Source organism: Microcaecilia unicolor, chromosome 13, assembly GCF_901765095.1.
Source record: "Microcaecilia unicolor chromosome 13, aMicUni1.1, whole genome shotgun sequence".
NCBI classification, from domain to species: domain Eukaryota; kingdom Metazoa; phylum Chordata; class Amphibia; order Gymnophiona; family Siphonopidae; genus Microcaecilia; species Microcaecilia unicolor.
The window spans coordinates 39,999,196-40,024,412 of NC_044043.1; the positions used below are offsets into that span (position 1 = coordinate 39,999,196).

A 25,217-nucleotide genomic window follows, 5' to 3' on the forward strand; every position below is an offset into this window, starting at 1 on the left:
CGGGAGGTGAAGAAATCTCCAAAGTTGGATTCACTCCCACTGCTTTACTATCAGGAGGGGCTCTGCTACCAATCTGATTCCCCCTCCTGAACAGCAGCAGGGCATGGTGGGATATTGGTTATCGGGGAAGACAACATAGTGGCATGCTCCAGGAAAGCAGGAGCTCCTTCCTCTTGCGCTACAGCAGATCCCTCTCCGGAATGAGCTAGCGGGAGTCGGGTTGAGAAGCGGTCCTAAGTCTGCTGAACTGGAAGGATGTCCTGGCTGGCAGCGGCATCACCCTGATCATCCCCTTTCGCTTTATATGTAGCATCACGGTAAGAAGTAAAAATTCCAGCAGCTCTAATTGGCGCCCTCTTGCCCCCCCCCCTCCCCCCCGGTGCTGGCTTTAATCTCTGTTAGAGAAAGTGTAAGCATCCATCAAGAAGGAAGTATCGATGAAGCAATGCTGAATCGGGGGTGGCAGGAGGGAGAGAATCCATTAGGTATATAAAGAGTCCTTCTCAAAGAAAGCTAATGCTGTGTTCCTTCTGTAAGTCAGTGAAAGTCCCCTTCTCTTTACCCGAGCACCATCAGACTGCAAGCACAAAACCTTCCAGCTTGTTTTCTTTATTTAAAATATATTTTTTATCATTCAATTAGCGTGTGCAAATTTGGCACTTACTGCAGAACACCTTAATGTGTCCTTCAGTACGCCATTTTAAACAGCATTTTTCTCTCAACAAATAGTTAAACTCTGGAACTTGTTGCCGGAGGATGTGGTTACACTGGTTAGCATATCTGGGTTTAAAAAGGTTTGGGACAAGTTCCTGGAGAAAAAGTCCATAGTTTGCTGTTGAAATGGACATGGGGGAAGCCAGTGCTTGCCCTGAGATTGGTAGCATGGAATCTTGCTACTATTTTGGTTTCTGCCAGGTACTTGTGACCTGGATTGGCCACTGTTGGGAACAGGATACTGGCCTAGATGGACCATTGGTCTAACCTAGTATGGCTATTCTGATGGTGTTATGTTATGTTCAGTTGTCAGGTGCAGTGGCATGCTAGAATGATAGGCTACAGTTGACCAACTGTAGATCTGCAGTTTTCTATTTGAATTCCTTTAGGACTTTAGGGTGTATAACATCAGGTCCTGGTGATTTTCCTCTAGTAATTTGTCAGTTTTCTCTAGTACCTCTTATAGGGGGAAAGTTATGTGTTATTTTATTGTTAACCCCAGTTATTAGTAACTAAGTCTCATAGCATAAAATGGGACCTGTGCTAAAATAGCACTAGTTAGTGTTAAAATAGCATACTTTAATGGTAGTCCACATCGATAAGTATGCCCAATAGATTCATGATGATTTGTTTCAGTGTATGCTGAGAGAGGTGGGTCTAACAACACTATAGAAACCACTAGATTATTACATGCTATGTAGTCACTGGGAAATAAAGTATGTCTTCTACCTACAATATTGTTTGCTTCATTGCAGGTCGACCTCCCCCCAGAGGAATGAAAGCAGCAGCATCGTCGGGGCAGCAGGCAAAGCCAATGGCTCCACTGGATAGAGTTTACCAAGAAATAGCCATTTTAAAGAAATTGGACCATATTAACATTGTCAGACTGGTTGAGGTACGTATGCAGTATGATAAATTTAGTATGTGGAAAACGTCATGGGTTAGTTAAGAATGATTTAAAAAAAATTAAGTATATAAGAAATACAAGATTATTATTATTATTATTAACATTTGTATAGCGCTACCAGACGCACGCAGCGCTGAACACCTGACACAGAGAGACAGTCCCTGCTCGATAGAGCTTACAATCTAAAAAATTCAGCATATCTTTAGATCCACCTAAGAGAAATGCATCTCAACTCTCTCTGGGAGGCAAGAGAGAGATTTACATATTCATTGTGGTAATCCTGAAAATTTGGCTAGCTAGGTTCCCCTCCAGGAGAGAGCTGAAAAGCACTGCCTTAAAGCAGCCTATATCAAGAGTAAATTGTATATTCATTCACAAAGCCTGACCTACTGAAACACACTGAAACCTTCTGCTCAGTGTGCTGCTGCGGCTAAGAAAGCGAATAGAATGTTGGGTATTATTAGGAAAGGTATGGAAAACAGGTGTGAGGATGTTATAATGCCGTTGTATCGCTCCATGGTGCGACCGCACCTTGAGTATTGTGTTCAATTCTGGTCGCCGCATCTCAAGAAAGATATAGTAGAATTGGAAAAGGTGCAGCGAAGGGCGACTAAAATGATAGCGGGGATGGGACGACTTCCCTATGAAGAAAGACTAAGGAGGCTAGGGCTATACAGCTTGGAGAAGAGACGGCTGAGGGGAGACATGATAGAGATATATAAAATAATGAGTGGAGTGGAACAGGTGGATGTGAAGCGTCTGTTCACGCTTTCCAAAAATACTAGGACTAGGGGGCATGCGATGAAACTACAGTGTAGTAAATTTAAAACAAATCGGAGAAAATATTTGTTCACCCAACGTGTAATTAAACTCTGGAATTCGTTGCCGGAGAAAGTGGTGAAGGCGGTTAGCTTAGCAGAGTTTAAAAAGGGGTTGGACGGTTTCCTAAAGGACAAGTCCATAAACCGCTACTAAACGGACTTGGAAAAATCCAAAATTCCAGGAATAACATGTATAGAATGTTTGTACGTTTGGGAAGCTTGCCAGGTGCCCTTGGCCTGGATTGGCCGCTGTCGTGGACAGGATGCTGGGCTCGATGGACCCTTGGTCTTTTCCCAGTGTGGCATTACTTATGTACTTATGTACTCTTCTCGAAACAGCCACAAGTAGCTAGATCAGAAATTGCATACTCTAGTATCAGTAACAACAGTTTCATTGGGATGCAATTATGTGTTATATATCCGAGCCCCGTTTTTGTGAGCCTTCCTGAACAAAAATTAAGACTGTAATATAATGAGGCTTGTCTGTAATTCTGAAAAAGAGGAAGAGGGGTTGAGGCCTTTGGGATCAACAGAGTTTAGTTCATTTCTTTCTCGTCGGTATAGGATCCATATCTGGTGCATGCTTACACTAGTATTGATTTCTTTTGTATTTAGTGCACGGTGGTGTGCCAGATAATGAAATCACACCCTTTGCATGGCTAGATTATAGTCAGACTATTTGCATTTTAGATTTAATTACTCACTTTTCAAAATTACAAATTCAAGGTGAGTTGCATACAGGTACAATAGGCGTTGCCTTGCCTAATAATGTGTACAATCTAAGGGCTGGATTTGGTATGTTAGGTGTTATTTGTCCATAACACAGCTTAACACAATAAAATGTGTGTTCCAATGCACATTAAATAGTAATAAACTGCCAGGCATACAAATGTATGCAGAGCATCATATCATACAAAATGAATAAGGCAGCTTGTGTTAAAATTCATAAGCTGCATTATTCGTGAAAAGTTAACAACACCTCAAGAGATGTTGACTTTTCCCTGGGGTGGCATCAGCCCACTACTGTGTGAGCCCCTCCTCCCAGGGATACTCTCTATGGTGTCAGTGAATGTTTACAACAGACCCCACTGCTGCCGTCCTCATTTCTTTAAAAAAATGTGCCCCCTCCCACCCAGTCTCTGATCAGTGATGAAATATAAGAATCTCCCTCCCCCAGACTCACTCCTACCCTCCCGATCCCCAATCCAGGATGGAATGTAAGAATCCCTATCCTTCACACTCACCTTTATACTGATTCCCTGCCCACTGATGCCTATTGGCATACCCTTAGAGGATAGTGGGAGGCAGGAGCAATCCTCAGTCACTCCTGCTCTGGAAAATCTTTCTTCAAAAATGGTGGCTCAGGCCCCAAGTAGTAGTCTCATCGTTTTTGAAGAGGAAGCTACCAGGTCAGGAATGATCAAGGATCACTTCTTCTTCCCCACTACACACCAGAGATACTTTGGTAGTAGTTGGGGATGGGAGAGGGGATCAGGCAGTGGTGTATTTATTCAAGGTGCGTATGTTGCGTATGCCCCCCTCCCCTGTGAGACCTGGCCCCCCACTTCCCACCGGCCATGCCTTAAAATCATCTCCGTTCCAGTCTTCGTTACCGTAGCAGCACTAATAGGCTGCCTGTGGTCTGCATCAGGACTTTCTCTCTGAACCGTCCTGCCCCTTCTGATGCAACTTCCTGTTTTGTGAAGGGCGGGACGGTTCAGAGAGAAAGTCGCAGTGCAAACCGCAGGCAGCCTATGAGTGCCACTGCTCGGACAAAGACTGGAGCAGAGGTGATTTTTAAGGTACTGGGGAGGAGATATACCCCCTGTTAAAAATTCTTGGCTATGCCACTGAAGTCAGGGGCTGAAGGATGGGTCTGGTGAGGGACTCTTCATTTCAAAAGGGATTAGGGGTAAGGGTCTGTTTTCCAATCTCCAGCTTCTGCCTGAGTTAGAAACGTAATAATACTTGCAGCAACAAAAAAAAAAAAATTAACCTCAGGATTCACTAACTACTTAGTGCATTGCACAATATATTTTTGTACCGTAATGCAAAAAAGTGCTGTTTTTCCACAGGTTAGTAAATAGAATAATCCAGTGATTCTCAAACCTGCTCCTGGAGGCATCCCAGCCAGTCAGGTTTTCAGGATATACACAATGAATATTCATGAGAGATATTTGCATGCACTGCCGCCACTACATGCAGATCTCTCTCATAAATATTCATTGTGGATATTCCTGAAAACCTGACTGCTTGAGTGCCTCCCAGATCAGGTTTGGGATGCACTGGAATGACCCTTAAGTCTGCTGTATCTCTCCTCATTATCTCATCTACTTTGTAATGTACTCCATCTTGACTGGGTTCTACCCTCTTCAAGAAGAGGGTCTATAAAGAATTTAAATAAATAAATAGCCTAAATTCAACAATAGCCTAAATTCAACAAAATTACCCATAAGATTTTGCTATATGCTGATGATGTGATTACTCCTACTGACAGATGTATCTAGGTTGGCACCAAAATTGATGACATTATTAGATGATTATGGTGTACTTTCTGGGTATAAAATTAATGATTCCAAATCATAGCTGATACCAGTGGGACCTAATGGGTATGTTCCCACCCTGTCTTTCTGATTTTGAGGTAGTCCACTCCACTTTTACATACCTGGGTGTGCAGATCCCAAGTAGGTTGACTAATCTTCACAGAGGGGTCCTTTTACTAAGCTGTAGTAATAGGGGGCCTGCGCTAGCATCAGTGCGTGTTTTTGATGTGCGCTCAGGCCTCCTTTTACCACAGCGGGTAAAAGGCTGTCTATTGTTCTGCAGAAGAAATGGCCATGTGGTAAGTGAAAGCACTTGCCGCACGGCCATTTCTGGGTGGTGCACTTACTGCCACCCATTGAGATTACCGCTGGAAAAGCAACAGCGCTACAAAAAATAGAAACTTTTTTGTAGCGCCAGAAATGGCACGCACTGGGGGTGGGAACTACTGCTGGGTTCCTGCAGTAGGTCGGCTGTGGTTCCGGATTGGGGCACGGCAAGCCTGTTGCAGCGCCAACCCCTTAGTGAAAAGGCCCCAGAGTGAATTATCCCCCGTTGGCCAAGATTAAACAGTCCTTTGAGCACTGGACAGCCTTGTATATATCTTTACTAGGGAGGGCCAGCTTGCTGAAGACGGTGATTTTACCCAAGCTTCTTTATTTCAGCAGTTGCCATGTACAGTGCCCAAGTCTATTTTCACTTATTACAAGGGTATATGCTTTCTGTTTTGTGGCGTAAAGGGAAATGGGACTTGATATACAGCCTTTCTGAGGTTTTTGCAACTACATTCAAAGCGGTTTACATATGTTCCGTCACTTATTTTGTACCAGGGGCAATGGAGGATTAAGTGACTTGCCCAGAGTCACAAGGAGCTGCAGTGGGAATCGAACCCAGTTCCTCAGGATCAAAATCCACTGCACTAACCACTAGGCTACTCCTCCACTAGCAACATTCCCTGTAGAAGCCTGCCCTTGCAGATCAGCAATGCGGCAGCGCAGGCTTCTGTTTCTGTGAGTCTGACGTCCTGCACGTACGACTCACAGAAACAGAATCCTGCGCGGCCACGTTGCTGATCTGCAAGGGCAGGCTTCTACATGGAATGTTGCTAGTGGAATAGCAACATTCCATGTAGAATCTCCAATAGTAGCAACATTCCATCTAGAATCTCAAATAGGGAAAGGGAAATGGGACTTGATATACCGCCTTTCTGTGGTATTTTGCAACTACATTCAAAGTGGTTTACATATATTCAGGTACTTATTTTGTACCAGGGGCAATGGAGGGTTAAGTGACTTGGCCAGAGTCACAAGGAGCTGCAGTGGGAATTGAACCCAGTTCCCCAGGATCAAAGTCCACTGCACTAACCTCTAGGCTACTCTTCCACAGGTACTATGGATTAAACTGATTACTGTGCAGCTTCCCAAGGATGTGGAAGGGGTGGATTTAATTATTATTTAGCTGCCTACTTAGTAGGAGTGGAAAGTTGGTTGGGCGTAGACAGCTCCTGAGTGGTATTATTTGGAGGAACCACAAACGAGAGGACGTAGTTAACAGCTATTCTGCAATATTCTCCTGGTAAGGCTTTAGCCATGCTAGTCCTATTCTCTTACATCAATATTCATGAGATATTCATGAGAGAGATTTGCATGCACTGCCTCCACTGCATGCAAATCTCTGTCATGAATATTTATTGTGGGTATCCTGAAAACCTGATTGGCTGGGGTGCCTCCAGGACCAGGTTTTGGAACCACTGGCCTAGACAATTTTATCAAAATCCTATTTCAGTATGTAAAATGCCATTTAACTCATAGAAGATTAATATTGCAGAGGTTCACGCCTGTGTACAATGCACATGTGTATTTTATGCAGTCCGTATGTAGACATTTTTGGGGATGGCCTTCAGGTGAAGCTGGGCAGAATTGCAAGGTACATGCATACTTTATAAAACTATCAGTTCAATGGTACTTCTTTTACTGTGGATATCTCAAATCCAACAAAAATCCACAATTCCAGGAATAACATGTATAGAATGTTTGTACGTTTGGGAAGCTTGCCAGGTGCCCTTGGCCTGGATTGGCCGCTGGCATGGACAGGATGCTGGGCTCGATGGACCCTTGGTCTTTTCCCAGTATGGCATTACTTATGTACCACTGACCTCAGCAGTGACACTTGTGACCTGCAGCCATCTCATATTTTATAAAACATGCATGTGTCCATAGAGAATCAACACATACAGTTGCACTGGCATCAGAGCAGGTGTACTTGGTGCATGGGAATTTTTACACTAGTCGGGATAGTTCTGAGAGCCTGTTTTATAAAAATGAGGAGTATCGGAGGCAAGGATCCACAACCAAGACACAGGAACACAGCAGATCCAACAGCAGGAACAACAAACAGCCATGAAAGAATCAAAAAAAGTCTTCATTGCACAAAATAAATTATATAAAATCAGAATGACATGGCCATGTTTCAAAGAATCTTCATAAGGGGCAAACAACTACAAATAATAATTTTGCATAAAATTATAGCATGTATAAAATTGAGGCTACATACATACATATGGCTTATATATGACTGCAAATGCTATAAGACTTTGAGTCCTGATTTATCGAGAGTTTCCACCCATCCCGCACCAGTCCAAGAAAATCTTGATAAATCAAACCTTTTGCTTTTATCACTGAACATTCTTACACTTTTTACTTCTCTTCCTTCTCTCTCTGTCCTTCCCACCTCCCTCCCTCTCCCCCCCCCCCCCAACCCTTGTTCCCTCTCTCTACTTTTGACTGGTTTCAAAACTTGACATCTCAAACGTGTTTTTCTGCCATCCTTCTCTTGCCTCCTTGCTGCTCAGGTATTGGATGATCCTGCAGAAGACAATCTTTATATGGGTACGTAAATGCAACTGAGACTTACTGATATATTGTTTATATTTTGTTTTATACTCTGTGACACAGACATTGACACGGGGGATACGATGAACAGGAAAAGGAAGAGACATCACCAAATGAGACACTGAACCGTTTTCTGTTCCTTATCACAGTGCTTAAGTTCTCAACCCTCTCCTGGAGACCCTAGCCCAGGGGTAGGCAACCTGTCCTCGAGAGCCAGAGGCAGGTCAGGTTTTCAGGATATCCACAATGAATATGCAGGAGATAGATCTATCTCCTGCATATTCATTGTGGATATCCTGAAAACCTGACCTGCCTCCGGCTCTCGAGGACTGGAATTGCCTACCTCTGCACTAGGCTACTCCTCCACTGGCAACATTCCGTGGAAGCAACACGGCCGCGCAGGCTTCTGATTCTGTGCAGGACGTCAGACTCACAGAAACAGAAGCCTGCGCGGCCGTGTTGCTGATCTGCAAGGGCAGGCTTCTACATGGATGGAATAGCAACATTAACATTCCATGTAGAATCTCAAATAGTAGCAACAGAATCTCCAACAGTAGCCAACATTCCATGTTCCACTGCATTAACCACTAGGCTAGGGGTAGGCAACTCCGGTCCTCGAGAACCAGAGACAGGTCAGGTTTTCAGGATATCCACAATGAATATGTAGGAGATAAATCTGCATAAAATGGAGGCCTAACTGTATGGAAACATAAAAGCCCGGCAGAAGTCAGCAAGTAAGGAGCAGTTGGCACATCTAGTCTGCCACCTCATTTCTCATAGACCATCTTGCGGTCTTCAAACTCTCCGTACCCGCATCAGAGAGAGATAGTACCTTCAGTTGTTAATATTTCTGGGAGCAAGTGTACATCATTGTTCACTCTGAGTGGGATTCCTCCAACTGTACTACTACCAGTAGGGGGTGGTGCTTCAATATTGTGTTTTCAACCGCTAGGGAAAGGCGTGTTTCCTGGAGTCCAGCAGAACTTGCCTTTCCCTCACTATTGAAAATGTGATCGTGAAGCAGCGCCCACCACTGGCAAGACTGTAGGTGGAGGACTTAGAGGGAACAGTGGTGTGCATGGTTTGGTTGAGATTTCCCAAGATGTGTCTTATGTGCCTGTGCAATGCTACACTGCAGTATATCAGGCCCTGCGGATGACCATACCCAACCCTATTTTTTTTGGTAATCACTATGGGATCAGTTCTATACCTGGGCATTATAAAATACTAGTGCATAGACATGCTTAACATTTATGCCAACCACAGAGCTGGTGAAAGCGCGAGCGCCAAAGTGTGGCAGTATTCTGCAAGTTATGTGCATGAATGACCCCCCTCCCCCAAAAGTCCGGTCTGTGCTTCCCCTCTTTTGTACACCTCTCTTGCAAGTTAAGGGGGTATTTGAAGAATAGCGCTTAGGCGGCTTGCTGACATACATGTGCATAAGTACGCACATATGTGCATATGTGTTAGTATTCTAAACATTTATACAAATATTAAAGCCTATTATAGAATTGTCCTCGATTCTCTTAATTCTATAAAAATTGCCTGAATTTAAACGCCATTTGTGTGCTTAAATTTATAGAATATTAACTCTTACGTGGTGAATGTACATTTACAACCTAAGTGCTGACAGAGAGCTCGGCAGTATTCTACAGTTTACACGCGAAAATGCCAGCAGGGCACTCAGTGGTATTCTATAATTTATATGCATAAGTGCTGGCAGGGCAGCATAACATTTACAAGGATAACTTAAGTTGTGTGCTTAAATGCCACATTAAGATGTGCCCATTTACAACGGCCGTAGGTATGGCATAAGTGTTTGCACCTAATTGTAGGCGTGTGGCTTCTGACTTTGCTAGTATTCCATAAGCACACGCATAAAAGTTCTTATAGAAGAGGCTCTCGGCCCAAGAAATATGGCACCTAACATCTAACTATATATAAGAATACTAGGGGACAAAAGCATATAATACATCTGTGTTCAAAATATTAAACAAACAAACTAAACACAGGAAACTAAATATGCATAAATTAATTAAACAAATCATATATAATATGCATCCACCATTAATAATTGATATATATCTATCTGTTCCTTTGGATAACTATTGAATTGCTTATATCCATAGTTCTCTTACTGGGATACGAGTGGAACTGATTCAGTGTAGTTCTCTACTGATCATGTTGATAATCTCATTCCTGCTTCAATTATTTGTTTATATGTATGAGAGGATTTAATAATAAGGGAGTATTTTGTATATTTTTTCATTACAAATAAATATGTGCAGAACATTTGCTTCTTCCTTGCAATGCTTCTCTTTCTTTGTTTGATATCAGTTATTAATGGTGGATGTATATTATACCTAATATATCACCAGTTCCAGATTGGTCGCTAGGAACAGGGCTGTGGAGTCGGAGCCGTAAGCAATTTTGGGTGGAGTCGGAGTTGGTAAAAATGTACCAACTCCGACCCCAGCTTAAAAAAATACCTTACAACTTTATAATATATGGTAAATTTATCATTACGTAACTTATATTTACCAGAACTTTAGCTCCAGAACAAAAAATGTGAAGCCTGATATCAGTAGGAATCGGAGTTCAAGTCAAACAGTAGAAAAATAGAGGAGTCGAAGGTTTGGTGTACCAACTCTACAACCCTGATTGGGAAATCTCCCGAGAGCACTGATGATCTCAAATGTGTATCATAAAATAAATGGTTGCATTTGGCCTACCACTATTTTGGACTGCTTGCAAATCACTTCTGTGTTTCTTGCATCCCAGCAAAGGGAAATTGTAGAGTGAAAGTAATAGGAAGTGATTGCCTGTGTAATTAAGTTTTAGGGAAAAAAGAGAAAGAGACTTGCTGCATAAGTGGGGAATCTGTCTTTTAATACCCATTGTTCTAACATTGTTTAATTATATTAGAACATAATGGTACTATTATTTGTACAAATGAGAGAGCAAAGAAAAGCAGCAGAAAAAGTCAGAGCTAGGCTGACTTTAATTCCTTTGTGTTTAAGAAACATCATTTCAGCCTGAGCACTTCCAAACTGTGTGTCCAATTACAGCAAATCGTGCAGGCCAAATCCTCTTTTTACCTTGTTTTGCAAACTAATATGGCTTGAGACTGGTTTAGGCATCTGCAGTCATTTGGATCAATATTCAGACACTGCAGTGAGCAGGTTTGTTTTCAACACTGGCCAAGGCATTTAAATGTATTATGTATTCTCAGTGCCACTATTTGGATAACAATATATATCAACCACAATCCCAATGCACAAAAACATTTTTGTCAGTGCGCTTAAGTATATAATATCTAGACATAAAATTTACACAAACATTTTTTTAGAAAAAAAAATGTTGAGACCTCAGTAGCAATTTGTTTCACATGAGATCACTTCTCATGGCTCACTGAAATCTTTATCAGTCAATTTTTTAATTAATTTATTAGCCAAAATTAAGTAAAACTCTTATTCAGCATTTAGCAATTTAAACTGAAAAAGCTCAGGGGCCTTCTCACTAAGGTGTGCCAAAAAATGGTCTGCGCTAGTGTAGGCGTGTGTTTTGGGCGAGCGCAGATCCGTTTTTTCAGCGCACCTATAAAAAAAGCCTTTTTAACATTTTTGCCGAAAATGGACATATGGCAAAAAATTGGCGCGTGTTCCTTTTGGGTCTCAGACCTTACCTCCAGCCATTGACTTAGCGGTAAGGTCTCACGCGTTAACCATGCAGTAATCGTGTATGCGCATAGAATGATGATTATCGCTCAGTTTCTAGCGCACGTAGCGGACACACATCAAAAATGAAATTACTGCAAGGGCCACACGGTAGCAGGGTGGCAACTCAAAATTGCCATACGTTGGGCGCAATGAAGATGCCTACGCAGCTTAGTAGAATGTACCCTCGATACTTAGCTTTCACAAAGCAGGACCAACATGCCAACATAGACTATGTTTTGCGACAATCTGCGCTGCACCTGAGCATGGTCATACTATTGCAAAACTGCCGCATTCATCACTGTGATTTAAAAAGAAAAATCTCAACCAAACCATGTAGACCACTGTTCCCTCTAAGCTGAGCCGGAGTCCTTCACTTACCAGCCCTGCCAGTGGGTGGTGCTGCTTCACTATCACTTTTTTAAAAAATCACTTATATAGGATATGCTTAGTTGATATGTCAGCAACTAAAACTACGCACCTCTGTTTACACCAGCGATGTAAATCCCAGTGCCTAGATTTACGCACACTGGGCCATATTCTACAGCTATGCGTGTAAATTTTGGAATACCCCCGAAACGCCCTTTTACCCACCCATAACCACACCTTTTTGAACTGTGCACGTTAGAATTTAGGTGCAATTCATTACAGAGTACACTTCGCGAGTTGTGATCATAAATGCTAATTATTGCTTGTTAAGTGCTGTTATCGACTCTGATTAGCTTGTTAAGCCAATTAAGTTGCACACATTGTTATAGAATATTCCTGGATTTCGGCACAGATCCCTAGGTGCGCTGTAGAGAATCCAGCAGTATATACTTAAACGCTCTCACAAAAACGTTTTTGTGCATTGGGATTGTTGTTTTGGATAGCAAGCAGTGCTGAATATATGTGGAGATCAGTGACCACTGCAGACTCTATGGATAGTGGTGATAATTCAGTCACTGTCCCCTCCGAAGGGACACCACCTTGTAGGGGTGGAGGGGCTTCCACGTTTCAATGACTCAGAGGGCTATGCTGAAGGGTTACCTATATCAGACAGGCCTCTGAGGAGAAACCAGACAAAGAGTGTCCCAAACTGGAGGATCCAAGATGGCGTCGAGGGAGGACGTACGTTAGTTGAGTTCCCGTTTTACACCAGAATACCTGAAGAAGTAGGCGCGCTCCCCAGAGAATGGGGAAGAGAAAAGGCAAAGCCTTGGTGTTGTCCTCCTCGAACACGGCTGGGGTTCCCACCACTTCTCAGCCTACTTTGGAGAGATTCGGGGTCATAACGTCGGGGCTATCGGTTCCTGCTTCGGGGAACAGCAAGGCTTTATCGCCGAATCTCACCGAATCTCAGTGGAACGTGAGTGACTTTGAGTCCCCTTGCTGGCACGACCCCTCCAAGACCCGGGAACAGTAATGCTTCACTATGGAGGTCGACAGTGGAAATGCCCGAAGTGGGTTAGGATTTCCACACGACCTGAGGAGGTCCTGGCGCAGCATCGACTCCGGATAATAAACCAACTGGGGGATTGGAGAGTGAGCTCTTCCCCCCGAAGATATCTGGAGCGGTTTCTGTGGAGAAATTGGATCGAAGCCAATAATTTCACAATGGATGTACTATGGGAAGTGCTGCAGAGTGTGAATAACTCTCTTCTTCAGATGTTTAAAAATTTTCAGGAATAAACGTGAGTTAAAGAATTTATATTAATACTTATCTAACAAAGTGGAAGTCCAAGATATAAAAATAGAGACTTTGACTACGGAAATGGTTTCGCTACGAAAATCAGTTAATTTGGTAATGAAGGACAGCCATGTTTCTTGTAAAAATTGGAATTTCTGGAGAACCAATTAAGGGAAAATAACTTGAGAATGATAACTTTTCCTATAACATCCTATATATCAGCTACTGAACTGTTGAAGAAATATTTCTCAGATATTTTGCAGATACCTTCTGATAGTCACCCTCTGGTGTCTAAAGTGATTTATATTTCCCTTAAAAGTTTCTTTATCAGAGAAAAGAGATGTGAACTTAACTGACATTTTGGAAAATTCAGAAATTACAGATAGAGTTATATTATTAGTGACTTTCGCCTTTGATTTAGATAGGAACAATGTTTTGAAATTGTATTTCCGACACATGGCTGATAGTTTTTTGTGTTCAAAGATGAATATATTTCCTGACATATCAAGGGAATTGCAGACTAGGAGGCGTGAATTCTTGGCTTTTAAGCCAGGAATCATTGCCCTAGGTGGGACCTTCCTAGTGCGATTCCCTTGTAAGTGTTTTATTTCCTTATTACTTATTTGTTGAACCTAAGAAATTACAAGAGTTTGTGGAGTTGAAAGAACAGATGAAGAACCCTCTGCAGCAACTTCCTTTAGTTACCACTGTACCGGCTGCAATTACCAATTAACCTTCCTCCCTCAGAAAATGTGAATTGTAAGATTAACCATTTTGAGTTTTTCTTATTTTCTTTGAGATTTTTTTCCTGATCTTGGATCTCCCAATTGTGGACAATTATATAATATATATTGATGAGAGAAAATGTTTTCTTTTTCCTTTATATTAATTTCTATTTTTCCTTACATTTATGTGATAAATATGAATGTAATTAAGTAAAATGATAAATAAATAAAAAATAATAATAACTCAGTCACTGTCCATATAGCTATGTGCTTTAAGTTAGGGCAGCCTTTGCGCAGAGGGGTGGTTATTTTATGGAAAAGGGAAGGTGAGAGACTGTTTAGGTACAGTAAAGCAGTCAAACAAGTGGGCTAGGGGCCCGGGGATTATAAAAATATAGCTCCCTATGTCACCATATAGTGTTTCAAACAATTTTTAAATCCTCGTTTACAAATTCATAAAGGGAGAGACAACTAGGGATCATATTTGAGGGCTAAAGCAATGGCTTTAACTCCAACAGGCTTATAACACGAGGGAGGAAAAAGCCTCAGAAACTCAGGGGCCCTTTTACAAAGCGATGGTAAGCCCAACGCGGGTTTACCAAACGGTATCCTTGAACTACCGCCATCCAAATGCAGGTGCCAGTGGTAGTTCTGGCTCGAGCGCATGCCATGTCTGGCACTCCAGAAAATTTTTTAATAGCGCAGTTCTAACCCGCCTCCTCAATCTTACCGCAGGGCCATTTGGTGGGGGGGGGGGGGGGGTTACCCACTGCGGGAAAAATGGCCCCTGCTGCTACTGCAGCACCCTTTTTCCCACAGCTTAGTAAAAGGACACCTCAATGACACGCACTCCGTGCTTACTATTTCCATCACTGGCATAAAAAACCTCCCTCTGACCTGAATTGGTTCAGCCTTTCTTGCATAGTCCAACGAATTATAAATGATAAAATATATACATTGTTCTTCATGTGAATTGTCAAACAAAATTGTTCATATGAAGTCAAACAATTTGGGAACAAAGTCAAATAATGGAACTTAACTCAAGTCAAGGTCTGTTGCCCACAAAGGCCAGTGTTTCGCAGTAGAATCATGCTTTGTCAGGGATAAACAGGAGCCTTCTAAAATAACCAATCATAAAGTACCAAAAATTCCTCTCTGACATATCCAGCTCAATGCTCTTTCAACGAACAATACAACTTACTGTGAACTCAGTTCTCTTGATCTTAATGTTCCCTCTGTATTAAACAAAATGGTGTGTCAGCATTTCTAATCATTCCGAACATACCGATAACGTCAGTCTTAAAAAAACTTGTGTTCATTCTTCAAAAAAAATCAACAGAAATATAACCATTTAATCTCATGATTGAGTCCAGTAAGTTGTAACAATTTTAAAAGATACATCCATTGTTGTTATTTTCTGTAACAGTAATCAGTGATTACCTCCTTAAGGATTCAACGGAACATGATCCAAAACAAAATAGTGCAAATCCTCATAAGTACATAAGTACATAAGTAGTGCCATACTGGGAAAGACCAAAGGTCCATCTAGCCCAGCATCCTGTCACCGACAGTGGCCAATCCAGGTCAAGGGCACCTGGCACGCTCCCCAAACGTAAAAACATTCCAGACAAGTTATACCTAAAAATGTGGAATTTTTCCAAGTCCATTTAATAGCGGTCTATGGACTTGTCCTTTAGGAATCTATCTAACCCCTTTTTAAACTCCGTCAAGCTAACCGCCCGTACCACGTTCTCCGGCAACGAATTCCAGAGTCTAATTACACGTTGGGTGAAGAAAAATTTTCTCCGATTCGTTTTAAATTTACCACACTGTAGCTTCAACTCATGCCCTCTAGTCCTAGTATTTTTGGATAGCGTGAACAGTCGCTTCACATCCACCCGATCCATTCCACTCATTATTTTATACACTTCTATCATATCTCCCCTCAGCCGTCTCTTCTCCAAGCTGAAAAGCCCTAGCCTTCTCAGCCTCTCTTCATAGGAAAGTCGTCCCATCCCCACTATCATTTTCGTCGCCCTTCGCTGTACCTTTTCCAATTCTACTATATCTTTTTTGAGATACGGAGACCAGTACTGAACACAATACTCCAGGTGCGGTCGCACCATGGAGCGATACAACGGCATTATAACATCCGCACACCTGGACTCCATACCCTTCCTAATAACACCCAACATTCTATTCGCTTTCCTAGCCGCAGCAGCACACTGAGCAGAAGGTTTCAGTGTATCATCGACGACGACACCCAGATCCCTTTCTTGATCCGTAACTCCTAACGCGGAACCTTGCAAGACGTAGCTATAATTCGGGTTCCTCTTACCCACATGCATCACTTTGCACTTGTCAACATTTGTAGTCTTTACAATGTTCAACCAAAGGTGCTTCATGCTTTGACCTCCGTATGGAACTCCGGAGTTCTGCCATACGTATTTTAAAAGAGGGCGAAATTTGTCCCATGTAAACTTTAGTGCAAGGACATATGCAATAAAAAATATATTCCAAGCTACATGTTTGAAATTCTAAAGGATAGACCTGCCCATTCACTGGAATGGTGAATGCTGTTAAGGTAATTTCGCATGGGGTAAAATTTAAATCTGTATAGAGGGACTCAGTTGTTCTTTTAACCATCTGTGAACATGGGTAACGTAGTTAACAAATGTGATTTGCTTTTCTGTTGTACTGTAACACACAGGTGATATTATTCTCAGAATCTGCCGTTAAAGATTTTACTCGACATAGAAGTTTTCTATCATTATAGTGTCATGTTTATAAGCTTGACGAACCACTGATCTTGGATAGCCAAGAGCCAACAGTCTATTGTTAAGATCTACAGATTGCCTTTTAAAGTCTTCATGAGTTGAAGATATTCTCCTAAATTGGAGAAACTGGGAAACAGGCAGACTTCGTTTTAAAGCTTGCGGATGGCAGCTCGAGAAATGAAGAAAAGTATTTCTATCTGTACTTTTTCTATAAGCAGTTGTTTTTATTATTTCTGCTACCTAAACTACCCCCCCCCCTATTTTCTAAGCTGCACTAGCGACTGCAGTGCACTAATGCCAGCACAGCCCACATTGCCCCATGCAGCTTAGTAAAGGGGGGGGGGGGTAAATGTAGATCAAGGAAAGAAATTTGTGTTAAACTACAGAACGTAGTAAATTTAATGTCAGAATGACATAAATTCAACCAAATTTAAACTGACCTATTGAAAAAAATATATCATTAGCAAAATGTGACCACAAGATCACTTGCTGCCGAAAGATCGAAGAATCTGATCATGTTCATTCAAAGTGTGCCATGAACAGATTTGCAATCCTTCAGCTCTCTCATGGAAAGGGAAATAGGATGGGATTTGATATACTGCCTTTCCGTGGTTGCGATCAAAGTTTACATATTATATACAGGTGCTTATTTTGTACTTGGGGCAATGGAGGGTTAAATGACTTGCTCAGAGTCACAAGGAGCTGCAGTGGGAATCAAAACCAGTTTGATTCTCTAGGCACCCAAGGTTGCATACTAAGTGCAGAATTGACCAGATAGAAAAGATAAAAGTTTTCAGTTTTGGCACAGTATAAGTCAGCACAAAAAAAAAAAATATAAGAAAACCAATGTACTTTCACTAGGGGTTTATAGCCCATTTAGTTACGTTTATACAAATGAGACATCTGCATGAAACAAAATATTTATTTTTATCATTTTGCCTTATAAAATCACTTTTCCCTTAAACACGCTCAAAACATAATAACTCATTTGTGTATCTAAAATGTAAACTTCTACAAATGAGATGAAATGAAGATGTAATTCCATGTGCCCCAATGAAAGCAGAGTTTAGTTTTACTTCCATTTAATTTCAGTATATTCCATCTTTATACACCAGTCTTCCCAAGGCAAATTAGAACGACAGTTAAGATGATCCCATTAGGAAATCCTCACTTAAATTTGGCCATGTATTTCTGTATTCTATAGTACAGTGTAGAAAAATTAGCACAAAATACAGAGTTTATTACTGCTGCTTCTACCAGCTACAATAATTTTTTAAGCTGTTTTAGTGATATTCAATTTTATTTCATGATATATGTCTAGATATGGGAAGCTTTCAAACAAATAAAAAAGCTGTCAAATAAGTAAAAAAAAATCTTTTATTCTCCACATTTTAATGCACCGCCTGTCCAACTGGAATAGCTTTAGACTTTTTACAGGACCATGCATAGGCAGTCCGTTATTTTTTAATAAACGTTTGCTATTTTCAGTAGCGTTTGCTATTGTTTTGAGTGAACTAAAATGCCGGCAAGCTCCACCTACTGGCTTCTGCCCACATAATGGGACAGATGGACTCGTGCCGTCTCCTGTCTCATTCTAACCTCCTGTCACAGACTCAGGGGAAGTGAGCCCTTGGACCATAGTCGGACTCCGGTTATGGCAGGCGAGTCACTTGGGTTAGGCATAGCACTAGACAAAGTACTAGGCAGGACTTAACTGAAGACAAGGCAGGCAGGACTAGGCTGACAGGGATAAGCAGAACAAGACAAACAAGGCTAGGTGAGACAAGACAGACAAGGTTGGAAATGGACCCAGACAAGGCAAGGCAAACAGGGCTAGAACTGGATCCAGATAAGGCAAGGAAAGACCGGGCAAGATAAGACAGACAGAACAGAGACGAGACACGGCAGGCAAGGCAGGAACTTGAAGACAAGGCTGGATTGGAACTTGGAGACAAGACACAGCTGGAACTTGAAGATAAAGCAAGGCAGCAGCTGGAAACAGGCAAGGCTGGGACAAGGCAGGCAAGAGAAAGCTAGAACTGGAACAAAGCAGGCAAGGCTTGACTGGAAGATACACAGGGCTTTTTTTGAGGGGCTACTTGGGGGGTACTGAGTACCGGCACCTTTTCCATTGTCTGCTAAAATTGATCCATGGTCCCCCAAGTTTTAATGAAAAAGTTCAGTCTCTACACACCAATTCTGCCTTGTCATAGATTCTATGACTGGTTGCAGGGGGCCTGGCTATTGTGGGGTGGGTCCCTCAGTGATCACCCCACCCCTGAAGAGTGGCCTGGCATTTGAGTACTGGCACCTTTTTTGCTAGAAAAAATGCACTGGAGATACACGAGGCAAGGCACAGGCTCTTGAAGATCAGAAGCCCTTGCGAACGCCCCAAAGGAAGGGCATGCACTGCCCACTAATACCCCCAAGGCTGGAAGTGGACCCTCCAGGTCACCCAGAACTCTTGCACGCAGCCCTGATAAGGGCAGCTCCTTGGCACGTGTGTGCGTGCTAGATGTCCGGCATGCAGGAAAAACACAAGGTCTGACAAATACCAGCCGCAAGCCCAGAGCAACGCAGGACCTGCCAAGAGGGAAAAAGGTGTGTCAGGGTGGGAGTCACAGCAGAGCTGTGACACCTCTTTGGTCTTAACAGTAGCCCACATTAATAACTTTCCCCCTTAGTGTGAAGAGTTTCAGTCTCTGGTAACTAGTGCTGATATTGTGATGTCATAATGCCTCATTCCACCAATGCCTAAGAGCCAACCTCATCAGTGATGTCACAATGGCTTGATTGCCCTATACTTGGCTCCTTTTATTACATTGCTACATTTAATTAAAGGGGGAGGTTATCAACATGGGCTACCATTAAAACATGTTATTTTACTACTAACTCATGTTATTTAAGCACAGGTTCCATTTTAAGCAATGAGAATTAATTACTAATCACTGGGGCTTACAGTAAAATAACACATCTGAGGATAGACTTCAGTGAAGGAAACATCACAATGTTATACAAAATAAATAAAATCATTTGTCAACTTTAGGGCCCATAAGCTGTTTGTATTTTGGTGGTACAGACCAACCATTTTGGTGATCAAGCAGGGTGCTTTCATTTACCTGAAATTATGAGACCTGTTTACAACAATATGCTAAGAAGTTAATGTGTGAATTAACATATGCTGTTAGCTCATAAGTGTGGTGACTGTTCCCGTCCTGGTACGACAGCACGCACTAATTTATGCGCTACCTGCATGCTGTGTTAGAAGGCAAGAAGTGAGTGGGTTATGGGTAGAGAATGGGCGTGGACTGCACATTGTACTTTACTGCACGCTATCATTTGTGCATTTAGCATGGGTACAGTTACCGCCTCAAGAGAAAACGTTAAGGGAGTAGCTCTCTCTAGATCGCCTAAAGTTAGGCACTGGGATGATGCACACAAAGCATGAATTCTATAAAGTTAATTGCTCGTTCAGTTGGCATTATAGAATACTAGTGTCGGTCCACAGTTGCATGCCTAAATATAGGCGCACAACTGCTAATCCTCACCTGCTCATGCACCCCTCCCCAGGTTCATGCCCCCTTGCAGTTGCATGACATGGAATTTGTGCATGCAATTTGTAGAATCCCAGTTAAGAGCAATTATACACACAACTGCTAATTAATGCCAATTAACACCAATTGTAGCCAAGAATTGGTAGTTAATCCCAATTAGCAGCTAATTCTAAGTTACATTTGCAACTGACAGTATTCTATAATTTGCATATGCTAAGTGTAAAATTGAGCGCACAAGTTTATAGAATTAGGGGGTAAGTCCATCTTTGCTAATTAGAAATACACTTAGGACCAGATTCTATATATGGCACCTAAAAAATCCATGCTTAGCACTGTTCTATAAACCTCACCTTAAGTTAGGCGCGGTTTATGGAATACATGCAGCACCCGTTCCCACGACTAAAATTTAAGCTTGACTATTTATGCCAACTAAAACCTGGTGTAAATGTCTGTTCCTAAGTTAGGCGCAGATCGGGAATATTCTAGAACAGTGCATATAATTTTCAGGAACGTCCTTGACCCACCCATGCCCCTCCTGTGGCCACGCCCACTTTTGAGATCAGTACATTAGAATTTACGTGCACCACTGTACAGAATACACTTAGAAAGTTGCACATATAAATTCTAATTAGTGCCAATTAGTGCTGATAATTGCTTGTTAGTGGCCAATTATCAGTGCCGATTGGCTTGTTAAACAAGTTGCATGCACAATTTGGAAGAACTGAAAAATGTTTCTGTGTGATAACAGCCAGAGACATGTTGGGCACGCCTACAACAGTTACTGCACATCCCTTGCACTTCCAGCGCATTCATTTTTTTCATTTAATCTTGTAGTAAGTTTGAAAATTTATCATACATTAGTAAACAGGCTCCTATGTTTAAAAACATGAGGGCTTGCAGAACCAAGTGAAAGGGCACTTGACATACCACCTGTCTGTATGTTGTTTTTTTTTTTTTTTGCACCTACATGCAAAGTGGTTTACATGGTATATACAGGTACTTATTTATACCTGGGGCAATGGATGGTTACGTGACTTGCCCAGAGTCACAAGGAGCTGCTGTGAGAATCGAACCCAGTTCCCCAGAATCAAAGCCCACTGCACTAACCACTAGGCTACTCCTCCACTAGCAACATTCCATGTAGAAGCCTACCTTTGCAGATCAGCAATGCGGCTGCGCAGTCTTCTGTTTCTGTTAAACAAGTCCATGTTTGACACCTTGGCCATGAGGGCTTCAAATCACGAGAAGCAATTGAACAAAATGATCTGGTGCTCGACAGTGATGCTATGCTATGATGCACTAATTGTCATACATGTTTTCCCTTTCTTTCAGTGTTTGACCTGATGCGCAGGGGGTAAGTTATCCAAAAAAATAATCTTTTCATGTTTTTTCTGGGTACAATACTGATGTCCACCTCCTGCCCATTTAAATCTTGCTGGCTGGTTGATCCCCAGATTTTCAGCAACACATAACCAGGCATTGCCACTGAACATCTGGGGAGACTGCCTTGACGCTATCCATTTAATAGTGGAGTGGTCCAGGGACAGAGTCTGGGCAGAGTGATTTTCAGATCGTTAATTATGTGGGCCTTTTACAAAGGTGCGCTAGCGTTTTTAGCGCATGCTAAAAATAAGCGTGCGCTAAATGCTAGAGATGTCCATATATTCCTATGAGCGTCTCTAGCATTTAGCACACGCTAATCATTAGTGTGTGCTAAAAATTATTATTATTATTTGTAACGCTTATACCCCGCACTTTCCCACTCATTAGCAGGTTCAATGCGGCTTACATAGTACAACATTAACAAAGTAATATATTTATCAGATAGCTAATCTCTGTGATCTAATTGGGTTGTCCATATCTATTACCTAATATTAATCATAAGAACATATGAAGTGCATCACTGCATATTGTCTCTGATTGGCCAGTTTAGGTCACTTTAGAAGAGCCTGGCAGAAAAATCTCAAACTACTGAAACAAAGAGTAGAACAGAAGCCTTATGCACAGCAATCAACTCCTAGATGAGAAAGAAATAAAGTCTGGCATGCTACCTGTAACTCTGGAACACATTTAGTATTATTTGGAACTGGTGGCTACCACGCCTTTGTAAAAGACCTCCTAAGTGCCTGGATGAATTTAGTACACAAAAAGGCTGTCCTATCTTTATTCAGCCAGCTATCAGGGCACCCAGATAATTTCTGGTGACCAACCTAGACACGGATATTTGCATTGAATATCTGGGTTATTTTCTGCCCATGGTGGTCAGCACCTTTAAGATCGCTGACCATGTGGGCTGAATAGCGACCTGTTTGTTTCCTGGTGCTGAGCAGTGAAAGTCACATTCGCCTGCTGAAATATTTCATGTTTTATTCATATTATATTCTGTGTAGCACCAGTCTGTTCAATTGTCACTGAGATTTGTCAGCAGTGAGATCTCAGCCAGCCTGAAATGTTGTATATGACACGGTAGGCATGGAATATTTTAAACCTAGCGTTTTAGCCATCATGTTGTGGCTTTCTTCAGAAATCCACAGCACGATGGCTGAAACTTTGGTTCCACTTCTCAGATGCAGCAAGACCAGACAACTGCATCAATTATAACGCCAGCTGTGGAAGCCTAAGAGGATATTTCATTTGTTATTCTAAGCTTAACTAGGCACACTTGAGGTGCTTGTCGTAAAAAAGTGTAGCTGGGTCTTCTCACTTCAGTTTTGAGTTGGGCTTTTTTCAGTAGCAGAAATGGCTGCGATTGCTACACAATGGATGTGAAATATTTCCCGATGCTAATGTGAAGAGGACAACAAGGGTGTAAAGCTCAGAAAATCTTCACCTTCAAGGACACAAACTACTGAGCCAGGAAAGCTGTGATAGGGAGTAGAAGCTTAGGTTAGTGGTTAGAGCAGTAGGTTGAGAAGCAGGAAAGCCAGGGTTCAAATCCCACTGATACTCTCTGTGACCATGGGCAAATCACTTAACCCTCCATAGTGCTAGGTACAAGCATATTTGACAGACTGACCCTGCACAATGCACCCCAGAATGCAGCAGGCAAGCCATTGTCCAAGATGGCGGTATGGAGGCAGGAATGAGTGGACATTATTCCTGCCTGTTCTTGAAGGTATGCTGGGGGATGGGGGGGGCCACTAGACACCAGGAAAATATGTTTGTGGGGCGGGATGGAGGGGGATTGCCACTGAGACACCAGGGATATTTTTTTCTATTTTGGGAGTTGGTGGATGGGAGAGAGATCAGAGGATTGGGGTAGGGTCATCTAAGAAGTTTGGGGGGAGGAGCTATTAGCTTTTCTGTCCTGATTTTAACCCTTCAGGGCTGGCTCAAGGCATGGACCAGGTGAGGCACTGGCTCAAAGTGCCAAACCTCAAGAGCACCAAAAACCTGTCTCATCTGCTCCCCTGCAGCAGCCAAAACCTCCATCCCTGGTTCTGGCAACCCCCCCACACACACACATACACACTCTCTGCTGCCCTCCCCTAGTCTACTTTTGGTTGACCCCTCCTGACCACCGGCAGCACTGCATCTAACACTACTTGCACCAGCCCCGGCGTCTTCCCTCTGCACCACTTTGACGTAACGTCCTGTTTCCTTAGGGGCTGGTGCGGGTAGCGATTGGTGCAACGCTGTCAGTGCTTGGGAGAGGACAACCACACTTAAAGGTAGACAGGGGGTGCATGCTGATATGGGTCACCAGGCACCGAACCAAATGTTAGTCCAGGGTGCCACATTCCCTTGAGCTGGCCCTAAACCCTTCTATGGGGCTCATTTTTGAAAGAGGAAAAACATCTAAAAAGTGACATGAAGCAGCATTTGGACCTTTTTCTCACAAAAATGTCCAAATCGGTATTTTTGAAACCGGTTTTTCAGACATTTTTCCATGCTGTCCTTCTGCAGTGCGTCCAAATCTCAAGGGGACATATCAGGGGTATGTTAAGGGTGGAATTTGGGTGTTCCTAAGACTTGGACATTTTTCAGCCATAATGGAACAAAACCAAACCGTCCAGGACTAAAGCTAAGACGTTTTGAGCTAGACCTGTTTTTATAACAAGTAAGGCATAAAAGGTGCCCTAAATGGCCAGATGACCACTGGAGAGGATTAGAGGTGGCCCCCCCAACAACCCATCCAGTGGTCACTGACCCCCCCCCCCCCTCCCACCCCCAAAAATGTGAATAAAAATGTGACTTACCGACCTCTATGACAGCCTCAGATATTAAAGTCAGGTTTATTAAAGTAGCATGCAGTACACTGTGGAGTGGGGGACTTGGGTCTCTATCTCCCTCTACCTGTCATACTTGTGATGGAAACTGTGACCCCTCCCAAAGTCACCAAAACTACAGAATGATATAAACAGGATGGAGTCAGTCTAGAGGGCGGATACAAAATTGGTAAGCGATCTCCTTCATAAAACATATAGGGAAAGGCTTATAAACCTCAACATGAGAATATGATAGACGTTTAAATACCTCAGTGGCATCAATGTACAGGAGGCGAGCCTTTTTCAAATGAAGGAAAACCCTGGAATGAGAAGACATAGGAAGAAGTTGAGAGGAAATACGCTTAGGAGGAATCTAAGAAAATACTCCTTCATGGAAAGGGTGGTGGATGCGTGGAATGGAGGTTGGAGGTAGTGGAGATGAAGACTGTGTCAGAATTTAAGGAAGCGTGGGACAGGCATGTGGGATCCCTTAGGAAAAGGAGGCATTAGTGGTTACCGAGGAAGGGCAGACTAGATGGGCCATTTGGCCCTAATGTGCTGTCATGTTTCTATATAGGTGCCCCCTTCACCCATAAAGGCTATTGTAGTGGGGGGTAGTGGGTTTTGGATGGATTTTGAAGGGCTCAGGGGTCAAGATAAGGGAGCAAAGGTGAGATGTATACCTGGGAGCATT

The 25,217-nt window shown here is 42.5% G+C and overlaps 1 protein-coding gene across 1 annotated transcript in view; it reads left to right on the forward strand.

Moving 5' to 3' along the window:
- The window catches only part of CAMKK1 (calcium/calmodulin dependent protein kinase kinase 1), a 177,747-nt gene that overhangs the window by 60,207 nt on the left and 92,323 nt on the right, over positions 1-25,217 (forward strand). Inside the window, exons 6-8 of the mRNA XM_030222611.1 lie at positions 1,470-1,609; positions 7,835-7,871; positions 21,648-21,669. Coding sequence (XP_030078471.1) covers positions 1,470-1,609; positions 7,835-7,871; positions 21,648-21,669 — 199 coding nt within the window. The remainder of the gene's footprint in view (positions 1-1,469; positions 1,610-7,834; positions 7,872-21,647; positions 21,670-25,217) is intronic.